Source organism: Mustelus asterias, chromosome 8, assembly GCF_964213995.1.
Source record: "Mustelus asterias chromosome 8, sMusAst1.hap1.1, whole genome shotgun sequence".
Taxonomy (NCBI): Eukaryota; Metazoa; Chordata; class Chondrichthyes; order Carcharhiniformes; family Triakidae; genus Mustelus; species Mustelus asterias.
In genome coordinates this window covers 135,435,279-135,454,563 of record NC_135808.1, presented here as the reverse complement: position 1 = coordinate 135,454,563, position 19,285 = coordinate 135,435,279, and the positions used below count along the sequence as shown (strand labels likewise).

General features: G+C 46.3%; 1 protein-coding gene across 1 annotated transcript in view; it reads left to right on the top strand.

Moving 5' to 3' along the window:
* Positions 1-19,285, top strand: part of col24a1 (collagen type XXIV alpha 1) — a 445,996-nt gene that overhangs the window by 119,359 nt on the left and 307,352 nt on the right. The window contains exon 3 of the mRNA XM_078219024.1: positions 14,351-15,792. Coding sequence (XP_078075150.1) covers positions 14,351-15,792 — 1,442 coding nt within the window. The remainder of the gene's footprint in view (positions 1-14,350; positions 15,793-19,285) is intronic.

Genomic DNA, 19,285 nt, shown 5'->3' with positions numbered 1-19,285 from the left:
CCCAACGGAAGAAGGTGAAAGAGAGAATGTCCGGGGTGTGTGGGGCCTTGATTTGCTGGCTACTTTTCCAAGGCAGCGGGAAGTTTAGACAGAGTCAACAGTTTAAGTTCATTTATCACTCACAAGTAAGGCTTACATTAACATTGCAATGAAGTTACTGTGAAATTCCCCTAGTCGCCACACTCTGCTGCCCGTTTGGGTCAATGCACCTAACCTGCACGTCTTTCGGACTTTGGGAGGAAACCAGAGCACCCGGAGGAAACCCACGCAGATACAGAGAGAACGTGCAAACTCCACACAGACAGTGACCCAAGCCCGGAATCGAGCCCGGATCCCTGGCGCTGTGAGGCAGCAGTGCTAACCACTGTGCCACCGTGCCGCTCAATGGATGGATGGTTTGTGTGATGGACTGGATTACATTCATGACCTATAAGCTGATTATAAATTTACATCTAGAATTGCATTATCATAATGGTTGCATTGTTACAAAGTGTTAATGCAAAATATACCATTCCACAATACAAATCCACCCAGAAATAGAAGTAGAATATTCAACCAAAGCAGACTGAGCCGATTTTCAGAGCCGAGTATTAAGTGTGTCCACAAATGTTCCAGCAAAGAGATCAGGTAAGACCTCAACTCTTCCTCAGCCAATCAGGTCTGGCCGCGGAGTTTTCCTCAAAGCCCAATTTAAAGGAAGTATTTTGTCTTCAGAATAAACAATGATTGCCGAACTTGCTCTGATGGCTCTTTCTCTGTTGACTCTTGTACAATCAAACCATGTGTTGTTTAGGCTGTAGGTGTTCTTGTAAATAGTCTCAAGGCCCTGTTTGGCTTCTCGGGGTTTGAGTATAAATTTCTCCCTCTGGTTTTGGCAAGCCTCTTTTTTTAGCTAAGTTAAATGTTTAACCCTTTCATTAACTAGGTTGAAATCTCGGTCATAGAATGCACAGAATACCCATCGCCTGTTCCCCTGAACCTTAACAATGCAACTGAGATTAATAATGTCAGAATAATGTAACTAACATGCCGAACCCGGTAATTGATTAGATATTGGCGTGCGATTCCTTGCACTCACCCTCCTCTTTTCCTATAGACCCTGTAATTATTCTGTGACAAATGCACGATTGTGGGCACCAGGTGGTTAGCACTGCTGCCTCACAGCGCCAGGGACCCGGGTTCAATTCCTGGCTTAAATCACTGCCTGTGTGGAGTTTGCACATTCTCCCCGTGTCTGCGTGGGTTTCCTCCGGGTGCTCTGGTTTCCTCCCACACTCCAAAGAGGTGTAGGATGATGGATTGGCCGTGCTAAATTGCTTCTAGTGTCATGAAGATTCGCACATGAGGTTATGGGGATAGGGCCTGGGTGGAATCGTTATTGGTGCAGGCTTGATGGGCTGAATGGCCTCCTTCTGCACTGTAGGGATTCTATGAACTCCTTGACACAGCATCGAACCCAGACCCAGTCCCTCTGTCATATCCCCGTTACCCTGCTAATCCCCTTAGCCTATATTTTCCTGGAGATAAAGGCCATTCAGCCCATCAAATCTGCGCCAACTCACTGACAGAGTATCTTACCCACGCCCTCTCCCTCACCCTATCCCAATAACCCCACGCACTGTGGCTAATCCATCCAAACTAACCATCTTGGGATGTTAAAGGACAATTGAGCATGGCCAATCAACCTAACCTGCACACCTTTGGAGTGTGGAAAGAAACCCACGCAGACACGGGGAGAATGTGCAAACTCCATACAGACAGTGACCCAAGCGAGGAATCGAACCCGGGTCCCTGGCGCTGTGAGGCAGCAGTGCTAACCACTGTGCTACCATGCCATACAGCAATGAATAGATAAACAGAATAAATACCTTAGTTTCCCACCAAAACCCTCCCCATGCTTCCGACTATGACCGAGGTGTTTACAGTATCATTCCTTCTCGTCATAATACAGCTCCCTGTGCAGGTAGAGTTTGAGAGTAATGTGTTACAACCTCCTTAAAGAGGGTTCATTTCATTTTCTGAGCTGAGTGATGCAGTCTGCACGGTTACAGTGTTGAACACCCTGTCCCCCCCTGTGTCAGTTCAGGCTCAGTAGGTGGCAATCAAACAAGAGTGAGGTCATAAATTTATATCACACTCCAGCAACTTGAATATAAATATTGAGGCAGACAGCACTGAGGGAGTGCTGCACTGTCAGAGGGTCAGTACTGAGGGAGTGCTGCACTGTCAGAGGGTCAGTACTGAGGGAGTGCTGCACTGTCAGAGGGTCAGTACTGAGGGAGTGCTGCACTGTCAGAGGGTCAGTACTGAGGGAGTGCTGCACTGTCAGAGGGTCAGTACTGAGGGAGTGCTGCACTGACAGAGGGTCAGTACTGAGGGAGTGCTGCACTGTCAGAGGGTCAGTACTGAGGGAGTGCTGCACTGTCAGAGGGTCAGTGCAGAGGGAGTGCTGCACTGTCAGAGGGTCAGTGCAGAGGGAGTGCCGCACTGTCAGAGGGTCAGTACTGAGGGAGTGCCGCACTGTCAGAGGGTCAGTGCAGAGGGAGTGCCGCACTGTCAGAGGGTCAATACTGAGGGAGTGCTGCACTGTCAGAGGGTCAGTACTGAGGGAGTGCCGCACTGTCAGAGGGTCAGTACTGAGGGAATGCTGCACTGTCAGAGGGTCAGTACTGAGGGAGTGCCGCACTGTCAGAGGGTCAGTACTGAGGGAATGCTGCACTGTCAGAAGGTCAGTACTGAGGGAGTGCCGCACTGTCAGAGGGTCAGTACTGAGGGAGTGCCACACTGTCAGAGGGTCAGTACTGAGGGAGTGCTGCACTGTCAGAGGGTCAGTACTGAGGGAGTGCTGCACTGTCAGAGGGTCAGTACTGAGGGAGTGCCACACTGTCAGAGGGTCAGTACTGAGGGAGTGCCGCACTGTCAGAGGGTCAGTACTGAGGGAGTGCTGCACTGTCAGAGGGTCAGTACTGAGGGAGTGCCGCACTGTCAGAGGGTCAGTACTGAGGGAGTGCCGCACTGTCAGAGGGTCAGTACTGAGGGAGTGCCGCACTGTCAGAGGGTCAGTACTGAGGGAGTGCCGCACTGTCAGAGGGTCAGTACTGAGGGAGTGCCGCACTGTCAGAGGGTCAGTACTGAGGGAGTGCTGCACTGTCAGAGTGTCAGTACTGAGGGAGTGCCGCACTGTCAGAGGGTCAGTACTGAGGGAGTGCCGCACTGTCAGAGGGTCAGTACTGAGGAGTGCCGCACTGTCAGAGGGTCAGTACTGAGGGAGTGCTGCACTGTCAGAGGGTCAGTACTGAGGAGCGCTAACAAAGGATCTCTCGATCTTTTTAGTTTGATATGAATGTTTGGAATAAGAGTGTTGAAACGGAACAGGAGAGTTCTTCCTGGTTTCCCGGCCAATATTAATCCCTTAATTTGCATCACGAATACAGATTTTTCCGTTCTTTGTCACATTGCTGTTCGTGGGATCTTGCTGTGGACAAAAGAACTGCTCCATTTCCTGCATCAGAACAGTGAGCACACGTCAGTGATTCCTCATTGAGTGTGTCTGCGCTTTGGGATATCCTGTGGTTGTTAAAGGCACATCGCTCTTTGCCTTTTTATCTCCTTCTGGAATGTATGTTTACAAAAACCTTCAGAAAGAGAGGGAGTGAGGTTTTAGTCACCAATTCCTCCTGAACCGCCACATTCTGCAGGATTCAATACTTCTTAATTTGATTTGATTTATTATCACATGTATTAACATACAGTGAAAAGTATTGTTTCTTGCACACTATACAGACAAAGCATACCGTTCATAGAGAAGGAAACGAGAGAGTGCAGAATATAGTGTTACAGTCATAGCTAGGGTGTAGAGAAAAATCAACTTAATGCGAGGTAAGTCCATTCAAAAGTCTGACAGCAGCAGGGAAGAAGCTGTTCTTGAGTCGGTTGGTACGTGACCTCAAATTTTTGTATCTTTTTCCTGACGGAAGAAGGTGGAAGAGAGAATGTCTGGGGTGCGTGGGGTCCTTAATTATGCTGGCTGCTTTGCCGAGGCAGCGGGAAGTGTAGACAGAGTCAATGGATGGGAGGCTGGTTTGCGTGATGGACTGGGCTACATTCACGACCTTTTGTTGTTCCTTGCGGTCTTGGGCAGAGCAGGAGCCATACCAAGCTGTGATACAACCAGAAAGAATGGTTTCTATGGTGCATCTGTAAAAGTTGGTGAGAGTCGTAGTTAAGGGGTCGGGCCTGGGTGGGATTGTGGTCGGTGCAGACTCGATGGGCCGAATGGCCTCCTTCTGCACTGTAGGGTTTCTATGTTTCTATGTTTCTATGTTAACATGCCAAATTTCCTTCGTCTTCTGAGAAAGTAGAGGCGTTGGTGGGCTTTCTTAACTATAGTGTCGGCATGGGGGGGACCAGGACAGATTGTTGGTGATCTGGACATTTAAAAACTCCAAGCTCCCCGGCCTAGCAGAGATACATACCCAGTTGAACTTTAACTGTGGCCGGAGGGCCAAAATGTGGGTGAGGAACTCTGGTGTCCGGGTTTTCCATTGTAAAGAGATGTTAATGCCAGAGTGATGCAGATTGGTCGGGGTCAATATGCTGAGTGATGTATTGAAGCTTGGGGCAGCTGTCACAGAGGCTGAATGGGGAAAGTGCAGCATCTCAGGCCTTGCTGAAATATCACACCAAGAGGCTGAAGCCCGTGTAAAGCCCCACAGGCTTACCGTATCAAAATATATCTCACACAGTGAAATAAATTCCACACTGTCAGTGGTGTTGAATTTACTGGAATGCACCGTTCTTGTATTTAGGTGAATTGATCTGTCTTGCTTTGTGCAATGTCACATTATGATGCAGTTTTGCAAATAAATTATATTTCTGGGGTAAAGAATATGAGAGCAGCCCTTCCGATAATGCAGCTCTCAACACTCAGTGTCAGTCTAGACTTTGTGCTCAAAGCTACTACACAGAACTTAGAAAGAGTACGCAGAAATGAACAAGGTCTCAGTGAGTCAGACTAACCCAACAGGTCCCAGTTAATGAGTACTCATTATGGTGCGACATATCCAGTTCCCTTTTCATACTAAAATCAGTAAAGGAGCTCAGGGCTCTCCTGCTTGACTTGTTGAACCCTGTTCCACTTGCTTTTTCCGGGAAATGTCTCATTGTATCCTGTGATGGCTTCAAAGGCCCAACTCAAGCCCCAGTCTAAAATATCAAAGGATGGCTGAGACTCAGTCCCTGGATTGATGACGATGGCTAATATATCAACTGAGGCAGGGGTAGAAGTGGACGAAAGTTTGAGAGCAGTTTGCAGCGAGGGAGCGGGTGTCCCAGGATTTACAGGAGTGAGTGCTCTCGCAGGGAATGCTGGGGACTGAATTGGTTCCCGTCACCTTTCAGACCGGATTTTCCTTCACTGGGCCATGTCGGAGATTCGCTGAATATGTCACGTTGAGGGCACATGGGGGTCACAGTGAACATAGAATCCACAGAATGCCTACAGCGCAGAAGGAGGCCATTCGGCCCATTGAGTCTGCACCGACCACAATCCCACCCAGGCCCTATTCCTGTAACCCCCACATATTTACCCTGCTGATGCCCATGACATTAAGGGACAATTGAGCACGGCCAATCCACCGAACCTCAACATCTTTAGACAGTGGGAAGAAACCAAAATACCCGGAGGAAACCCACGCAGACACGGGGAGAACGTGCAAACTCCACTGAGACAGCGACCCCGAGGCCGGAAATGAACTGGGTCGCTGGCGCTGTGAGGCAGCAGTGCTAACCACGGTGTCACCATGACAGAGAATGATGGGAAAAGGAAATTGGGCAAATTGGAGTCAAAGCAGCTGCAGAAAGTGAAATAAAGAGAGGGAAAGAAAGATTGGATTACGAGGGAGAAACAGAAACAGAATGGGAAAGTGAGAAGCTGGTAAACATTGAAAATTTATAATCTAAAAGTAAATGGACATTAATTGTTGCCTGTAAGCATGAAACTCCTGAGGTAAAAATGTTTCCAGCATTGAGCTTCTTCCCTGGACCTGTTTACAAACAGGGATGTTACTACATGTAGCCCGATACGTGTATAAACTGGATTAAAACTTCCAGTCAGGGTCACTGAAAGGTGAGGTCTGTACTTGGTGCAACAAGCAAGCACGACCATCTGTCTGAAATAAAGCCACTTCAATTCAGAAAATGCTGGAAACACTCAGCGGGTCTGGCAGCATCTGTGGAGAGAGAAACAGAGTTAATGTTTCGAATCCATGTGACTCTTTTTCAGAGATGTGTGACTTGTTTAAGAATACAAAGGATTTCTCTGTCATTCCCCCGGGATGGAGGGTGACTTGTTTCCACCCTGGTTCACTGGGTTACGAGATGGGTAATAAATCTAATGCCCGACCTGCAGACTCGGGTCAGCTGGTGGTTGCAGGGTTGGGCAGATGGGTTGATGGGATGTTTGTGTGCACCCTGACATGCCTCAACTCCACCCCTGCCCGTCCCTGAGGAAGGCTCTCGATGTGTTTGCTGCCTTCCCGAATGAACCTTCTCCGTTTTGGTCACAAGTCAAGGTTTCACATGAGGTCGGCTGGGAATGTTTGACCTCGCCAGGTGATGCGTCGTGGACATTCCTGTGTTCCCCCTGTTGCCCTGGGAGTCACAGTAAGAAGTTTAACAACACCAGGTTAAAGTCCAACAGGTTTATGTTCATCAAACTGAATTAAACCTGTTGGACTTTAACCTGGTGTTGTTAAACTTCTAACTGTGTTTACCCCAGTCCAACACCGGCATCTCCATGCCCTGGGAGTCTCCAGAGGGTGACCATGTTCCGAGTAAAATTATTGCTTTGGGGGTTCTCTGTGTCAGGCTTATGAACTGTGTGTCCTGTGCAGCAGAGGTGGTTTGGAATGATTAGCATCTCGATGTTGGCCGTGTTGCTTGGGAACGTTGTTGGGCTATTGGATTTGGAGGACCTTGTGGACCTTGTGGTAGGGCTCTGGGGAGAGTTACAGAATAAAGTGATCTAGAGGTACAGGTTCAAAGCTCCTTGAAAGTGGAGTCACAGGTGGACAGAGTGGTGAAGAAGACATGCGGCATGCTTCGTTTCATTGGTCAGAACATTGGATACAGGAGTTGGGACGTCTTGTTGAAGTTGTACAAGACATTGGTAAGGCCACACTTGGAATACTGTGTACAGTTCTGGTCACCCTATTATAGAAAGGATATTATTAAACTAGAAAGAGTGCAGAAGAGATTTACTAGGATGCTACCGGGAGTTGATGGTTTGAGTTATAAGGTGAGGCTGGATAGACTGGGACTTTTTCTCTGGAGCGTAGGAGGCTGAGGGGTGATCTTATAGAGGTCTATAAAATAATGAGGGGCACAGATCAGCTAGATAGTCAATATCTTTTCCCAAAGGTAGGGGAATCTAAAACTAGAGGGCATAGGTTTAAGGTGAGAGGGGAGAGATACAAAAGTGTCCAGAGGGGCAATTCTTTCACACAGAGAGTGGTGAGTGTCTGAAACAAGCTGCCAGAGGCAGGAGTAGAGGCGGGTACAATTTTGTCTTTTAAAAAACATTTAGACAGTTACATGGGTAAGATGGGTATAGAGGGATATGGGCCAAATGCGGGCAATTGGGATCAGCTGAGGGGTTTAAAAAAAAGGGCGACATGGACAAGTTGGACCGAAGGGCCTGTTTCCATGCTGTAAACCTCCATGACTTTATGAGTCACTGCTGGTGGTATTTCACCAGGGTTTTGAGGTGCCTGCTGTTGGTTCTCCAAGTCTCGTAGAAGATCATAGAATCACAGAATTGTTACACTACAGGAGGCCATTTGGCCCATCATGTGTGCACTGGCTCTGCAAACGAGCATCATGACTTGTGCCATTCCCCTGCCTTTCCCCTGTACCCCTGCATGTTGTTTCTATTCAAATAGTCACCTAATGCCCTCTTATGAAACTTATGAAACTTCTAAAATTCTAACAGGGTTAGACAGGGTCGATTCAGAAAGAATGTTCCCGATGGTGGGAGAGTCCCGAAAAACAGGTCATAGTTTGAGGATAAGGGGTAAACCTTTTAGAACTGAGGTGAGGAGAAATTTCTTCACCCAGAGGGTGGTGAATGTGTGGAATTCACTCCCACAGAATGTAGTTGAGGCCAAAACGTTGTCTGATTTCAAGAAGAAATTAGATATAGCTCTTGGGGCTCAAGGGATCAAGGGATAGGGGGGAAGGGGAGGATCAGGATATTGAATTTGATGGTCAGCCATGATCGAAATGAATGTCAGAGCAGGCTCGAAGGGCCGAATGGCCTCCTCCTGCTTCTAGTTTCTATGTTTATGTTTCTCGAATGCTTCGATTGAACTTGCCTCCACCACACTCCCACGCAATGCATTCCAAACCCCAACCACTCGCTGGGCGAACAAGTCTTTTCTCACACCACATTCACCTCTTTTGCAAATTACTTTGAATCTGTGTCCTCTCATTCTCAATCCTTTTACGAGCAGGAACAGTTTCTCCCTCTCAACTCTGTCCAGCCCCCTCGTGATTTAGAACATCTCTACCAAATCTCCTCTTAGCCTTCTTCTCCCCACAGAGAACAGTCTCAACCTCTCCAATCTATCCTCATAGCTGAAGTTGCTCATCCCTGGAACCATTCCTGTAAACCTCATGCCTTGTGCGTTGGATGCTAAAGGAATACCACTCAACAGAAGTGTATCATGAAATTGAGCTGACAAAGGGTCATCCAGACTTGGCTCTATTCTCCCTCCACAGAGGCTGTCAGACCTGCTGAGATTTTCCAGCATTTTCTGTTTTTGTTTCATAGAATCCTACAGTGCAGAAGGAGGCCATTCGGCCCATCGAGTCTGCACCGACCACGATCCTGTCAAGGTGCTATCCCCATAACCCCATGCATTTACCCTAGCGAGTAAGGGGCAATTTACCATGGCCAATCCACCTAACCTGCACATCTTTTGGAGTGTGGGATTAAACTGGAGCACCCGGAGGAAACCCATGTGGACACGGGGAGAACGTGCAAACTCTGCACAGACAGCGACCCAAGCCGGAAATCGAGCCTGGGTCCCTGGCGCTGTGAGGCAGCTGTGCTAACCACACATGCCAGCATCTGCAGTATTTTGCTTTTATGAATTACTAGTTAGCAGTAAAACTGTAATTTATTTGGTTCATTAAAAAGCAGTTCATTGTCATAGAGTCATAGAGGTTTACAGCATGGAAACAGGCCCTTCGGCCCAGCTTGTCCATGCCGCCCTTATTTTATTTTTTTAAACCCCTAAGCTAATCCCAATTGCCTGCATTTGGCCCATATCCCTCTATACCCATCGTACCCATGTAACTGTCTAAATGCTTTTTAAAAGCTAAAATTGTACCCGCCTCTACTACTACCTCTGGCAGTTTGTTCCAGACACTCACCACCCTCTGTGTGGAAAAATTGCCCCTCCGGACATTTTTGTATCTCTCCCCTCTCACCTTAAACCTATGCCCTCTAGTTTTAGACTCCCCTACCTTTGGGAAAAGATATTGACTATCTACCTTGTCTATGCCCCTCATTATTTTATCGACCTCTATAAGGTCACCCCTCAGCTTCCGACACTCCAGAGAAAAAAGTCTCAGTCTATTCAGCCTCTCCTTATAACTCAATCCATCAAGTCCCGGTAGCATCCTAGTAAATCTTTTCTGCACTCTTGCTAGTTTAATAATATCCTTTCTATAATAGGGTGACCAGAATTGCACGCAGTATTCCAAGTGTGGCCTTACCAATGTCTTGTACAACTTCAACAAGACGTCCCAACTCCTGTATTCAATGTTCTGACCGATGAAACCAAGCATGCTGAATGCCTTCTTCACTACTCTGCCCACCTGTGACTCCACTTTCAAGGAGCTATGAACATGTACCCCTAAATCTCTTTGTTCTGTAACTCTCCCCAACGCCCTACCATTAACTGAATAAGTCCTGCCCTGGTTCAATCTACCAAAATGCATCACCTTGCATTTGTCTAAACTAAACTCCATCTGCCATTCATCAGCCCACTGGCCCAATTGATCAAGATCCCGTTGCAATTGGAGATAACTTTCTTCACTGTCCACGATGCCACCAATCTTGGTGTCATCTGCAAACTTACTAACCATGCCCCCTATATTCTCATCCAAATCATTAATATAAATGACAAATAACAGTGGGCCCAGCACTGATCCCTGAGGCACACCTCTGGTCACAGGCCTCCAGTTTGAAAAACAACTCTCTACAACCACCCTCTGGCTTCTGTCAAGAAGCCAATTTTGTATCCATTTAGATACCTCACCCTGGATCCCGTGAGATTTAACTTCATGCAACAACCTACCATGCGGTACCTTGTCAAAGGCCTTGCTAAAGTCAATGTAGACAACATCAACTGCACTGTTACCCAGACACTCCCCCTGCATTATCCCCATAACCCCACACACCATGCAGACGCTACGACAACGGATGAATGAACACCGCTCAAAATCACCAGGCAAGATTGTTGTCTTCCTGTGGGAGAGCACTTCAGCGGCCACGGGCATTCAGCCTCTGATCTTCGGGTAAGCGTTCTCCAAGGCGGCCTTCATAACACACGACAGCGCAGAGTCGCTGAGCAGAAACTGATAGCCAAGTTCCGCACACGTGAGGACGGCCTAAACCGGGATCTTGGGTTCATGTCACACTATCTGTAACCCCCACAGCTTGCCTGGACCTGCAAAATCTCACTGGCTGTCCTGTCTGGAGACAATACACATTTCTTTAACCTGTGCCTAATGCTCTGTCCACTCACATTGTCTGTATCTTTAAGACTTGATCAGCTGTAAAGATTCACATTCTAATCAGTATTCTGTAACTTGAGTTTGTGTCTCTGTATGCCATGTTTATGAGCAGATATCCACTCCATCTGACAAAGGAGCAGTGCTCCGAAAGCTAATGGCATTTGCTACCAAATAAACCTGTTGGACTTTAACCTGGTGTTGTTAAAACTCTTACTGTGTTTATTCTGTCAAGATGCCAATTTTGCATCCATTTAGATACCTCACCCTGGATCCCGTGAGTTTTAACTTTATGCAACAACCTACCATGTGGTACCTTGTCAAACGCCTTGCTAAAGTCCATGTAGACAACATCAACTGCACTGCCCTCATCTACCTTCTTGGTTACCCTTCAAAAAACTCAATTAAATTTGTGAGACATGATTTTTCACTCACAAAGCCATGCTGACTGTCCCTAATCAGTCCTTGCATCTCTAAATGCCTGTAGATCCTGTCTCTCAAAATACCTTCCAACAATTTACCCACCACAGATGTGAGGCTCACTGGCCTGTAGTTCCCAGGCTTTTCCCTGCAGCCCTTTTTAAACAAAGGCACAACATTTGCCACTCTCCAATCTTCAGGCACCTCACCCGTGACTATCGATGATTCAAATATCTCAGCTAGGGGACCCGCAATTTCCTCCCTAGCCTCCCAATTGTGTTAAATGTGGCAATATTTTAAAAAATAGAACAAAGGAAGAAATCTGCTGCAGTTTGAATGGTGATTATCAAATCCTCACAACATCCCAAAGTGCTTCAGAACAAGCTGAGTGCTTCTGAAGTGCAGTCTGAGCTAACAGATCACTGGCTGCTGGCAGCAACACACACACACACACACCTGTGAACAGAATTAAAACTGGCCAAACCTGTTACGTACAGTCTCTTTATAAACTCAGCAGGTATTCGACCCAGTCATCAGTGTCGAGTGCTGTCATGTCCGTCTGTACAATGAAACATTCCGGACAGCTGGAATAATCACCACGTCACCTTTCAGTGAGTCACGGTGAAGGGAAAGGCATCGCACGCCATGGAGAAAAAAGATTAACTCACTGCACACTGTGCTCCCCGACTGTGCTCGCCCACCTACGGTGGCATCTAGTATGGAAACGCTTCGAGAGGGGATCTCATAGAAACTTATAAAATTCCAACAGGATTAGACAGGGTGGATTCAGAAAGAATGTTCCCAATGGTGGGGGAGTCCAGAACTAGGGGTCACAATTTGAGGATAAGGGGTAAACCTTTTGGAACTGAGGTGAGGAGAAATTCCTTCACCCAGAGGGTGGTGAATGTGTGGAATTCACTCCCACAGAATGTAGTTGAGGCCAAAATGTTGTGTGATTTCAAGAAGAAATTAGATTTCGCTCCTGGGGCTAAAGGGATCAAGGGATATGGGGGTGAAGGGGGGATCAGGATATTGAATTTGATGATCAGTCATGATTGTGATGAATGGTGGGGCAAGCTCGAAGGGCCGAATGGCCTCCGCCTGCTTCTAGCTTCTATGTTTCCATGATTTTAAATATTCTCATCTGTGTTTTCCAATCCCTCCGTGACCCCGCCCCCTCCCAATCTCTGCAATCTCCTCCAGTCCCACAACCATAGAATTACAGAATGTTTAGAGCACAGGAAGAGATCATTTGGTCCATTCTGCCCAAAACAAGGTGGCCCCACAACCGAATCCCCCTCCGAGGTCACTTTTTGTGATTGCAGAGATATTTAAAACTCCGTTGCAGATTTAGGAACTAGTTTCATCTCAACATAGCTCTGAGACATCCAAAATATACAAGAACTACAAACAATAGTTTTGTGAACAAAATTTGCAAGATTTTGCAGAAAGAATTGGGGACATGTTTCTGAAGGGAGACAGGTTACAATAGCAAGGAATTCATGCTAAACCCCGTCACCCCGGCACTAACGATGGTAACACTCCAGTCGTAGCCTCCTTCTGTGGTGTATCATTCTCTGATTCTAACTTTTGATAGGTAGCTATTTTTATTATCTTCAATTATTGATTAATTCATGAATTGTATTGTTATGTCGTGTGATTGAAAATCTTCAGGATGTTTGAGTCATAAAACTGCGCTGCGCTGTCGACTACTTGTGACCTGCACAAGCTAACTCTTGAAGTTCAGGGAGAAGGCTGCGTTTGAACAGCTCTCAAGTCTTGAAGTTTGGGTACATTGCTTTAGATATTGTATTCTGCTGTTGCAGGGATGTTATAAGACTGATCTATGTTTGCCAGGGATGCCCTTTGATATACTGTATGTTGTATTAGTGTGAAAGTAAGGCATGCTGCATACACCAGGGCTACTGCAATTGCAGGGTCAGTGTTGTGGTGTTTAATTGTTCAATTCTTCAGTGTTTGATTACGAGAGTCTCTTTACTATTGGTGCTCACTGTGCCCAACTTGTTAAGCATGTTTGTGAATTCAAAGAAAAATAAACCAACAGTTGAAGCTGCTGGAATCAATGAGCTGACAGCATGGGACACACATCTTAAAATATGGAGAATAAAACAAAAGTATTGTTTCTTGCGCGCTATACAGACAATGCATATCATTCATAGAGAAGGAAATGAGAGAATGTAGTGTTACAGTCATAGCTAGGGTGTAGAGAAAGATCAACTTAGTGCGAGGTAGGTCCATTCAAAAGTCTGACAGCAGCAGGGAAGAAGCTGTTCTTGAGTCGGTTGGTACGTCACCTCAGACTTTTGTATCTTTTTCCTGACAAAAGAAGGTGGAAGAGAGAATGTCCAGAGTGCGTGGGATCCTTAATTACGCTGGCTGCTTTGCCGAGGCAGCGGGAAGTGTAGACAGAGTCAATGGATGGGAGGCTGATTTGCGTGATGGATTGGGCTACATTCATGACCTTTTGTAGTTTCTTGCGGTCTTGGGCAGAGCAGGAGCCATACCAAGCTATGATACAACCAGAAAGAATGCTTTCTATGGTAAAAGTTGGTGAGAGTCGTAGCTGACATGCCAAATTTCCTTAGTCTTCTGAGAAAGTAGGGTCGGAGGTGGGCTTTCTTAACTATAGTGACAGCATGGGGGAACCAGGACAGATTGCTGGTGTCACTAAGTGTATCATTTGAATGCAGGACAATATAGAAACGTATGAAAGTCGCTTTGCTGGTGTTGCCAATATAAGCCTGAACTGTAATATAATTATATGAAATAAAACCCGTGTGTCGGATTTCTTGTTCGAACGCGAGATGTTATTTGCTTGATGTCTGTTTCGATCTCAGAATGCAGTGAACAGCTGAACGGGATAGTTGTTGCCACAACAACTTGCATTTGTATAGTGGTGGGATTTTCCGTCCCATAGTTCTAGATTCCTCCCCATTGGGGGAAAGGTGGGATTGAGGTGATGGGGTGAGGTGAGGAGGGATAGGAGACGGCTTGTGTGGCACATAAACACTAGCATCGACCAGTTGGGCCAAATGGATTGTTTCAGTAAATCCCCTGTTCTATTTGTTGGAAAGGTAACACATTCTCATGGTTTTCCTTCTCATTCTAGGTGTCGACATTCTCCAGAGACTTGGTCTTCTAGGCAATGGAGCAGACTTCCCATCACCTCCACCTTCTCAGCAAGCACGGGTATCAGTCTCGTTACCTCAGGGAATCACGCAAACAGAGACAGGCATTGTCCTGTCAGGCGATGCACAGGTTGAAGCTCCCACAGCAAGTATCATGCCAGTAGACTTTGGAAATGAATTCACTCTACTTGTTAGCCTCTGTTCTCATCGAGTCAACAATGCTTTTCTCCTGAGTGTTAGAAACAAGAACAGACTCCAGTTTGGTGTACAGATTTTACCCAGAAAATTAGTTGTGTATGTCGGTGAGAAGCCATCTGTATATTTTGATTACAATGCTCACAATGGCCAATGGCATTCATTTGCCATTGCCATTAAAGGGAAGACTGCGACCTTTTCAACCAGCTGTGGTGCAAATGTCATCAGCAAGGAACTGCTTACCAAACCACAAATCTTTGCTCCTGGCAGCAAGCTGACCTTAGGAAGGATGAACTTGAAAGCGGTTCCGTTTGAAGGTGCCCTTTGCCAGCTGGATATTTATCCAAATGCGCAAGCTTCGACCAATTATTGCAGTTACGTGAAGAAACAGTGCCGACCAGCGGACACCTACCGATCACCCTCACCCTCACCCTCACCCTCACTCTCCACAACAACTCCCCAAGTTTCCTCAAGCTCTCGGGTTACAAGCTCTTCACTGAGTGAAGAATTACAAACAAAACCAGCTTCAACTGCAATGTCATCTCACATCACAAGCACGCAAGGCCAAGAGGTTACTGATGAAGATAAATATTTCGGCCACTCGTTCGACAGTGGTGTTGAAACTAACACGCAAAGGAATTTGCCCGAATCAAGGATTTTGTCTCCATTGCCTCCAACTTCGACTCCTCGCTCCAATGATACTTTGGGATTGCATCCATCTAACGAGATGGAAATTTTCCCCAGTACTGTTCAGGCTGCCCCTGACCGATACCTAAAATCTGATACGCTAAAATTGGAAAGGTCATCCAGCAGGGCGGGAGCTGAATCAGAAGAAGATCATTTGGAAAATGTCACGCAAGATGGAAACCGGGAAAACCCAAAACTGTCCGACCAAGATTCTTCATCCTTAACTTCGCTGCTGGAACTACACAAGATCAAAGAAAGTCTGGGAAATGTGAACCGTCCCGAGATAGTGAAACAACTTTCAGATCAGCTGCTAGAAATCCAGATGATTAATGCAACATTATACAGAGCAGCGGAAGACACTTTGCCGCAACACCAGAACAGTGAACGGGACGGAAACGATGATTCCACTGTGGATTTAGATCGCACCACGGAAAATTCAGATGAAATTGACATTGAAAACTACGATTACGATTATGACGATTTCCTGGACTATTTGGTTTATGAAGGTTTACCTGGACCAAAGGGGGAACCAGGGCCACCTGTAAGTCTTTTCAATGAATCAATATAGTGAACGATAAATGAAGGGCTCTCTGCGAGATGTCTTTAAGATTACAAAAGAGTTTGAGAGAGTAGAAGTGGAGGATATGTTTCCACTTGTGTGTGGGAGAACAATATGGGGCCATCAGTGTAAGATATCCACCAATAAATCCAATCAGGAATTCAGGAGGAACTTCTTTAGCCAGAGAGTGGGGAGAACGTGAAATGTTGGACAATTATTGAGGGGAAATAAGTAGATGAATTGATGTGTGTGTGTGTGTGTGTGTGTGCATTAGTGTGTGCGTGTGTAAGCGTGTGTGTGTATCTATGCGTTGATGTGTGTGTGTGTCTCTGTGTGTTAGTGTGTGTGTATGTTTGGGTATTAATGTGTGTGTGTAAGCGTGTGTGTGTTTGTTTAGGTATTAGTGTGTGTGTGTGTAAGCGTGTGTATGTGTGTGTGAGAGAGCGTGTGAGTCTCTTTGTGTTTGTGTGTGAATGTGTGTGTGTGTTTAGGTATTAGTGTGTGTGTGTGTGTGTTTAGGTATTAGTGTGTGTGTGAGAGAGAGTGTGTGAACGTGTGTGTGTGTGTGTGTCTCTTTGTGTTAGTGTGTGTGTGTTTGGGTATTCGTGTGTGTGTGAGTGAGTGTGTGAGTGTGAAGAATTGGAATCAATTTATTCTGTTTCAACCGCTTCATATGATGGCAAAAGTTATGACAGGAAATAAAGAGCTCTCAAAAGTTATACAACTTTAAAAAATATAGTGATTGTAAAATTGTTGCTGTTATTAGACAGTAGGCTTGACTCTGCCAGAGGCTCCTTCCAGCCGTCTGAGAGATATTGGAGCTGGAATTTGGAGAGTGGGTGTGATGTCGTGATGACATTTCATTGTAAAATTCTTTTTGGAACAGAGAGTGTGGCAGTGAGTTACACTAAAGCACTGAATGTGGATTATTCAATTCCAATCAGCATCTTAATCTCACTGCCTTGTGATGAGATTGGCCTCCTCAGCAGTTTCCGAAGATTTGGGATGATGGTTGTAAATATCTCAGACCAGTGAAGCACCTTGTGTTTAAAGTAAAGTTAAAGTTTATTTATTAGTCACAAGTAAGGCTTACATTAACACTGCAATGAAGTCACTGTGAAATTCCCCGAGTTGCCACAGTCCGGTGCCTGTTCGGGTCAATGCACCCTAACCAGCACATCTTTCAGACTGTGGGAGGAAACTGGAGCACCCGGTGGAAACCCACGCAGACACGGGGAGAACGTGCAAACTCCACACAGACAGTGACCCAAGCCAGGAATCAAATCCAGGTCCCAGGCGCTGTGAAGCAGCAGTGCTAACCACTGTGCCACCGTGCTGCCCCGTATATATCGCCTGTTTAGTGCAGTGTGCATCGTTATATGTGTGTCTGAAGATGCCGGAAGGTTTTGGTGTATCCAAGACTCTTGGTCGTTTATAGTTGGTGTGTGTGCGAGTTTCAGAATGGCCCTTCCAAGTTATTGGGAGCTGCCTTTAATAAGCATCTGCTTCTTAAACGTTCCCGTTTCTATGGGTTTCACCATAATTGTTTTTTCCGACAATAAAGCACAATCCAAAATCAAACTTTATTTTGTTTGCTAAATCCATGTGGGTGTTGAAAATTCTGGGGTAAATGTGAATCTCCACAGCTTGTGGAGCTGTGATTGTGATGATGTGGATTCCTGCCCAGTGTGCAGCTCATGATTTCCATTCTGTTCCAATCAGACAGATTTTATAATGTCACTCAAACCTCACCACCTCCCCCCCCCGCCTCGCCCCCAATCCCCATCCTGGTGAGGGAGACACATTTACTCTTCTCACTCCCTGTCTCTGTGACCCCCTTTCAGATCTGCAGCTCTCTGAGATCACTCCACTCATAGAGTCACAGCATGGAAACAGGCCCTTCGGCCCAACCTGTCCATACCGCCCAGTTTTTACCATTAAGCTAGTCCCAATTACCCTCATTTGGCCCATATCCCTCTATACCCATCTTACCCATGTAACTGTCTAAATGCTTTTTAAAAGCCAAAATTGTACCCGCCTCTACTACTACCCCTGGCAGCTTGGTTCAGACACTCACCACGCTTTGGACCCTTTTGTATCTCTCCCCTCTCACCTTAAACCTATGCCCTCTAGTTTTAGACTCCCCTACCTTTGGGAAAAGATGTTGACTATCTAGCTGATCTGTGCCCCTCATTATTTTACAGACCTCTATAAGGTCAACCCTCAGCCTCCAATGCTCCAGAGAAAAAAGTCCCAGTCTATTCAGCCTCTCCTTATAACTCAATCCATCAAGTCCCGGTAGCATCCTAGTAAATCTTTTCTGCACTCTTTCTAGTTTAATAATATCCTTTCTATAATAGGGTGACCAGAATTGCACACAGTATTCCAAGTGTGGCCTTACCAATGTCTTGTACAACTTTAACAAGACGTCCCAACTCCTGTATTCAATGTTCTGAATACGAAGCACTTCTCCCCTGCGAACCTTTCCAGCATCCCAGAGTTTTATCTCTCCTCCAGTGGTGGCCACACCTTCAGCTGTCTGCACTTCCTTCCGGAAGCTCTCTCTCCTATTTAAGATGCTCTGGTTTCTTCGAGGAAGTTGTGTGGGTCTCCCCTCTCCAAATATCCCCTTCTGAGCCTCAGTGTCGAACATGCCGTGAACTCAGTTGGATGCTTTGTTGCATTAAAACGCTATAGAAATGCAAAGTTTGTTGTTGTTCCTGTATCAGCCAGCTGCTTTCTCTGAATGGTGTGACTGAGTCACCTTCCTCAGTGATTTCCTCAGCTATTGAAGTGGGCAGTCAATAGTCAACTAAGAATCACTTGTACTGCTGTGACCTCCAGGGCTAGGGGTCAAGCGCTCGAAAATGGCATTAGTGTCGTCAAATCTTTGCTGCCTGGCGTGAATGTGATGGGCCAAATGGCCTCCAGTGTTGTAAACATCCATGAATCTGCATCGCTGAGTATTTGGAATCACGTAAATTTTTAAGTTTATTTATTAGTGTCACAAGTCGGCTTACATTAACACCGCAATGAAGTTACTGTGAAAATCCCCTAGTCGCCACACTCCGGCGCCTGTTTGGGTACACTGAGGGAGAATGTAGCACGGCCAATGCACCTAACCAGCACATCTTTCAGACTGTGGGAGGAAACCGGAGCACCCGGAGGAAACCCACGCAGACACGGGGAGAACGTGCAGACTCCACACAGACGGTGACCTAAGCCGGGAGTCAAACCCGGGTCCCCGGCGCTGTGAGGCAGCAGCGCCAACCACTGTGCTACCGTGCCACCCCCCCTAGGCCAGACTGAGTGAAGACAACAGATTTCCTTCGCTAAAGGACATCATTGAACCAGATAGTTTTTTTTTAAACACACGATCCAGTCATCTCAAGGTTACCATCACTGAGATGAGGTTTTTTTTATTCCAGATTTATTTAATTAACAGAATTTAAGTTGCCCAGCTGCTCTGGTGGGA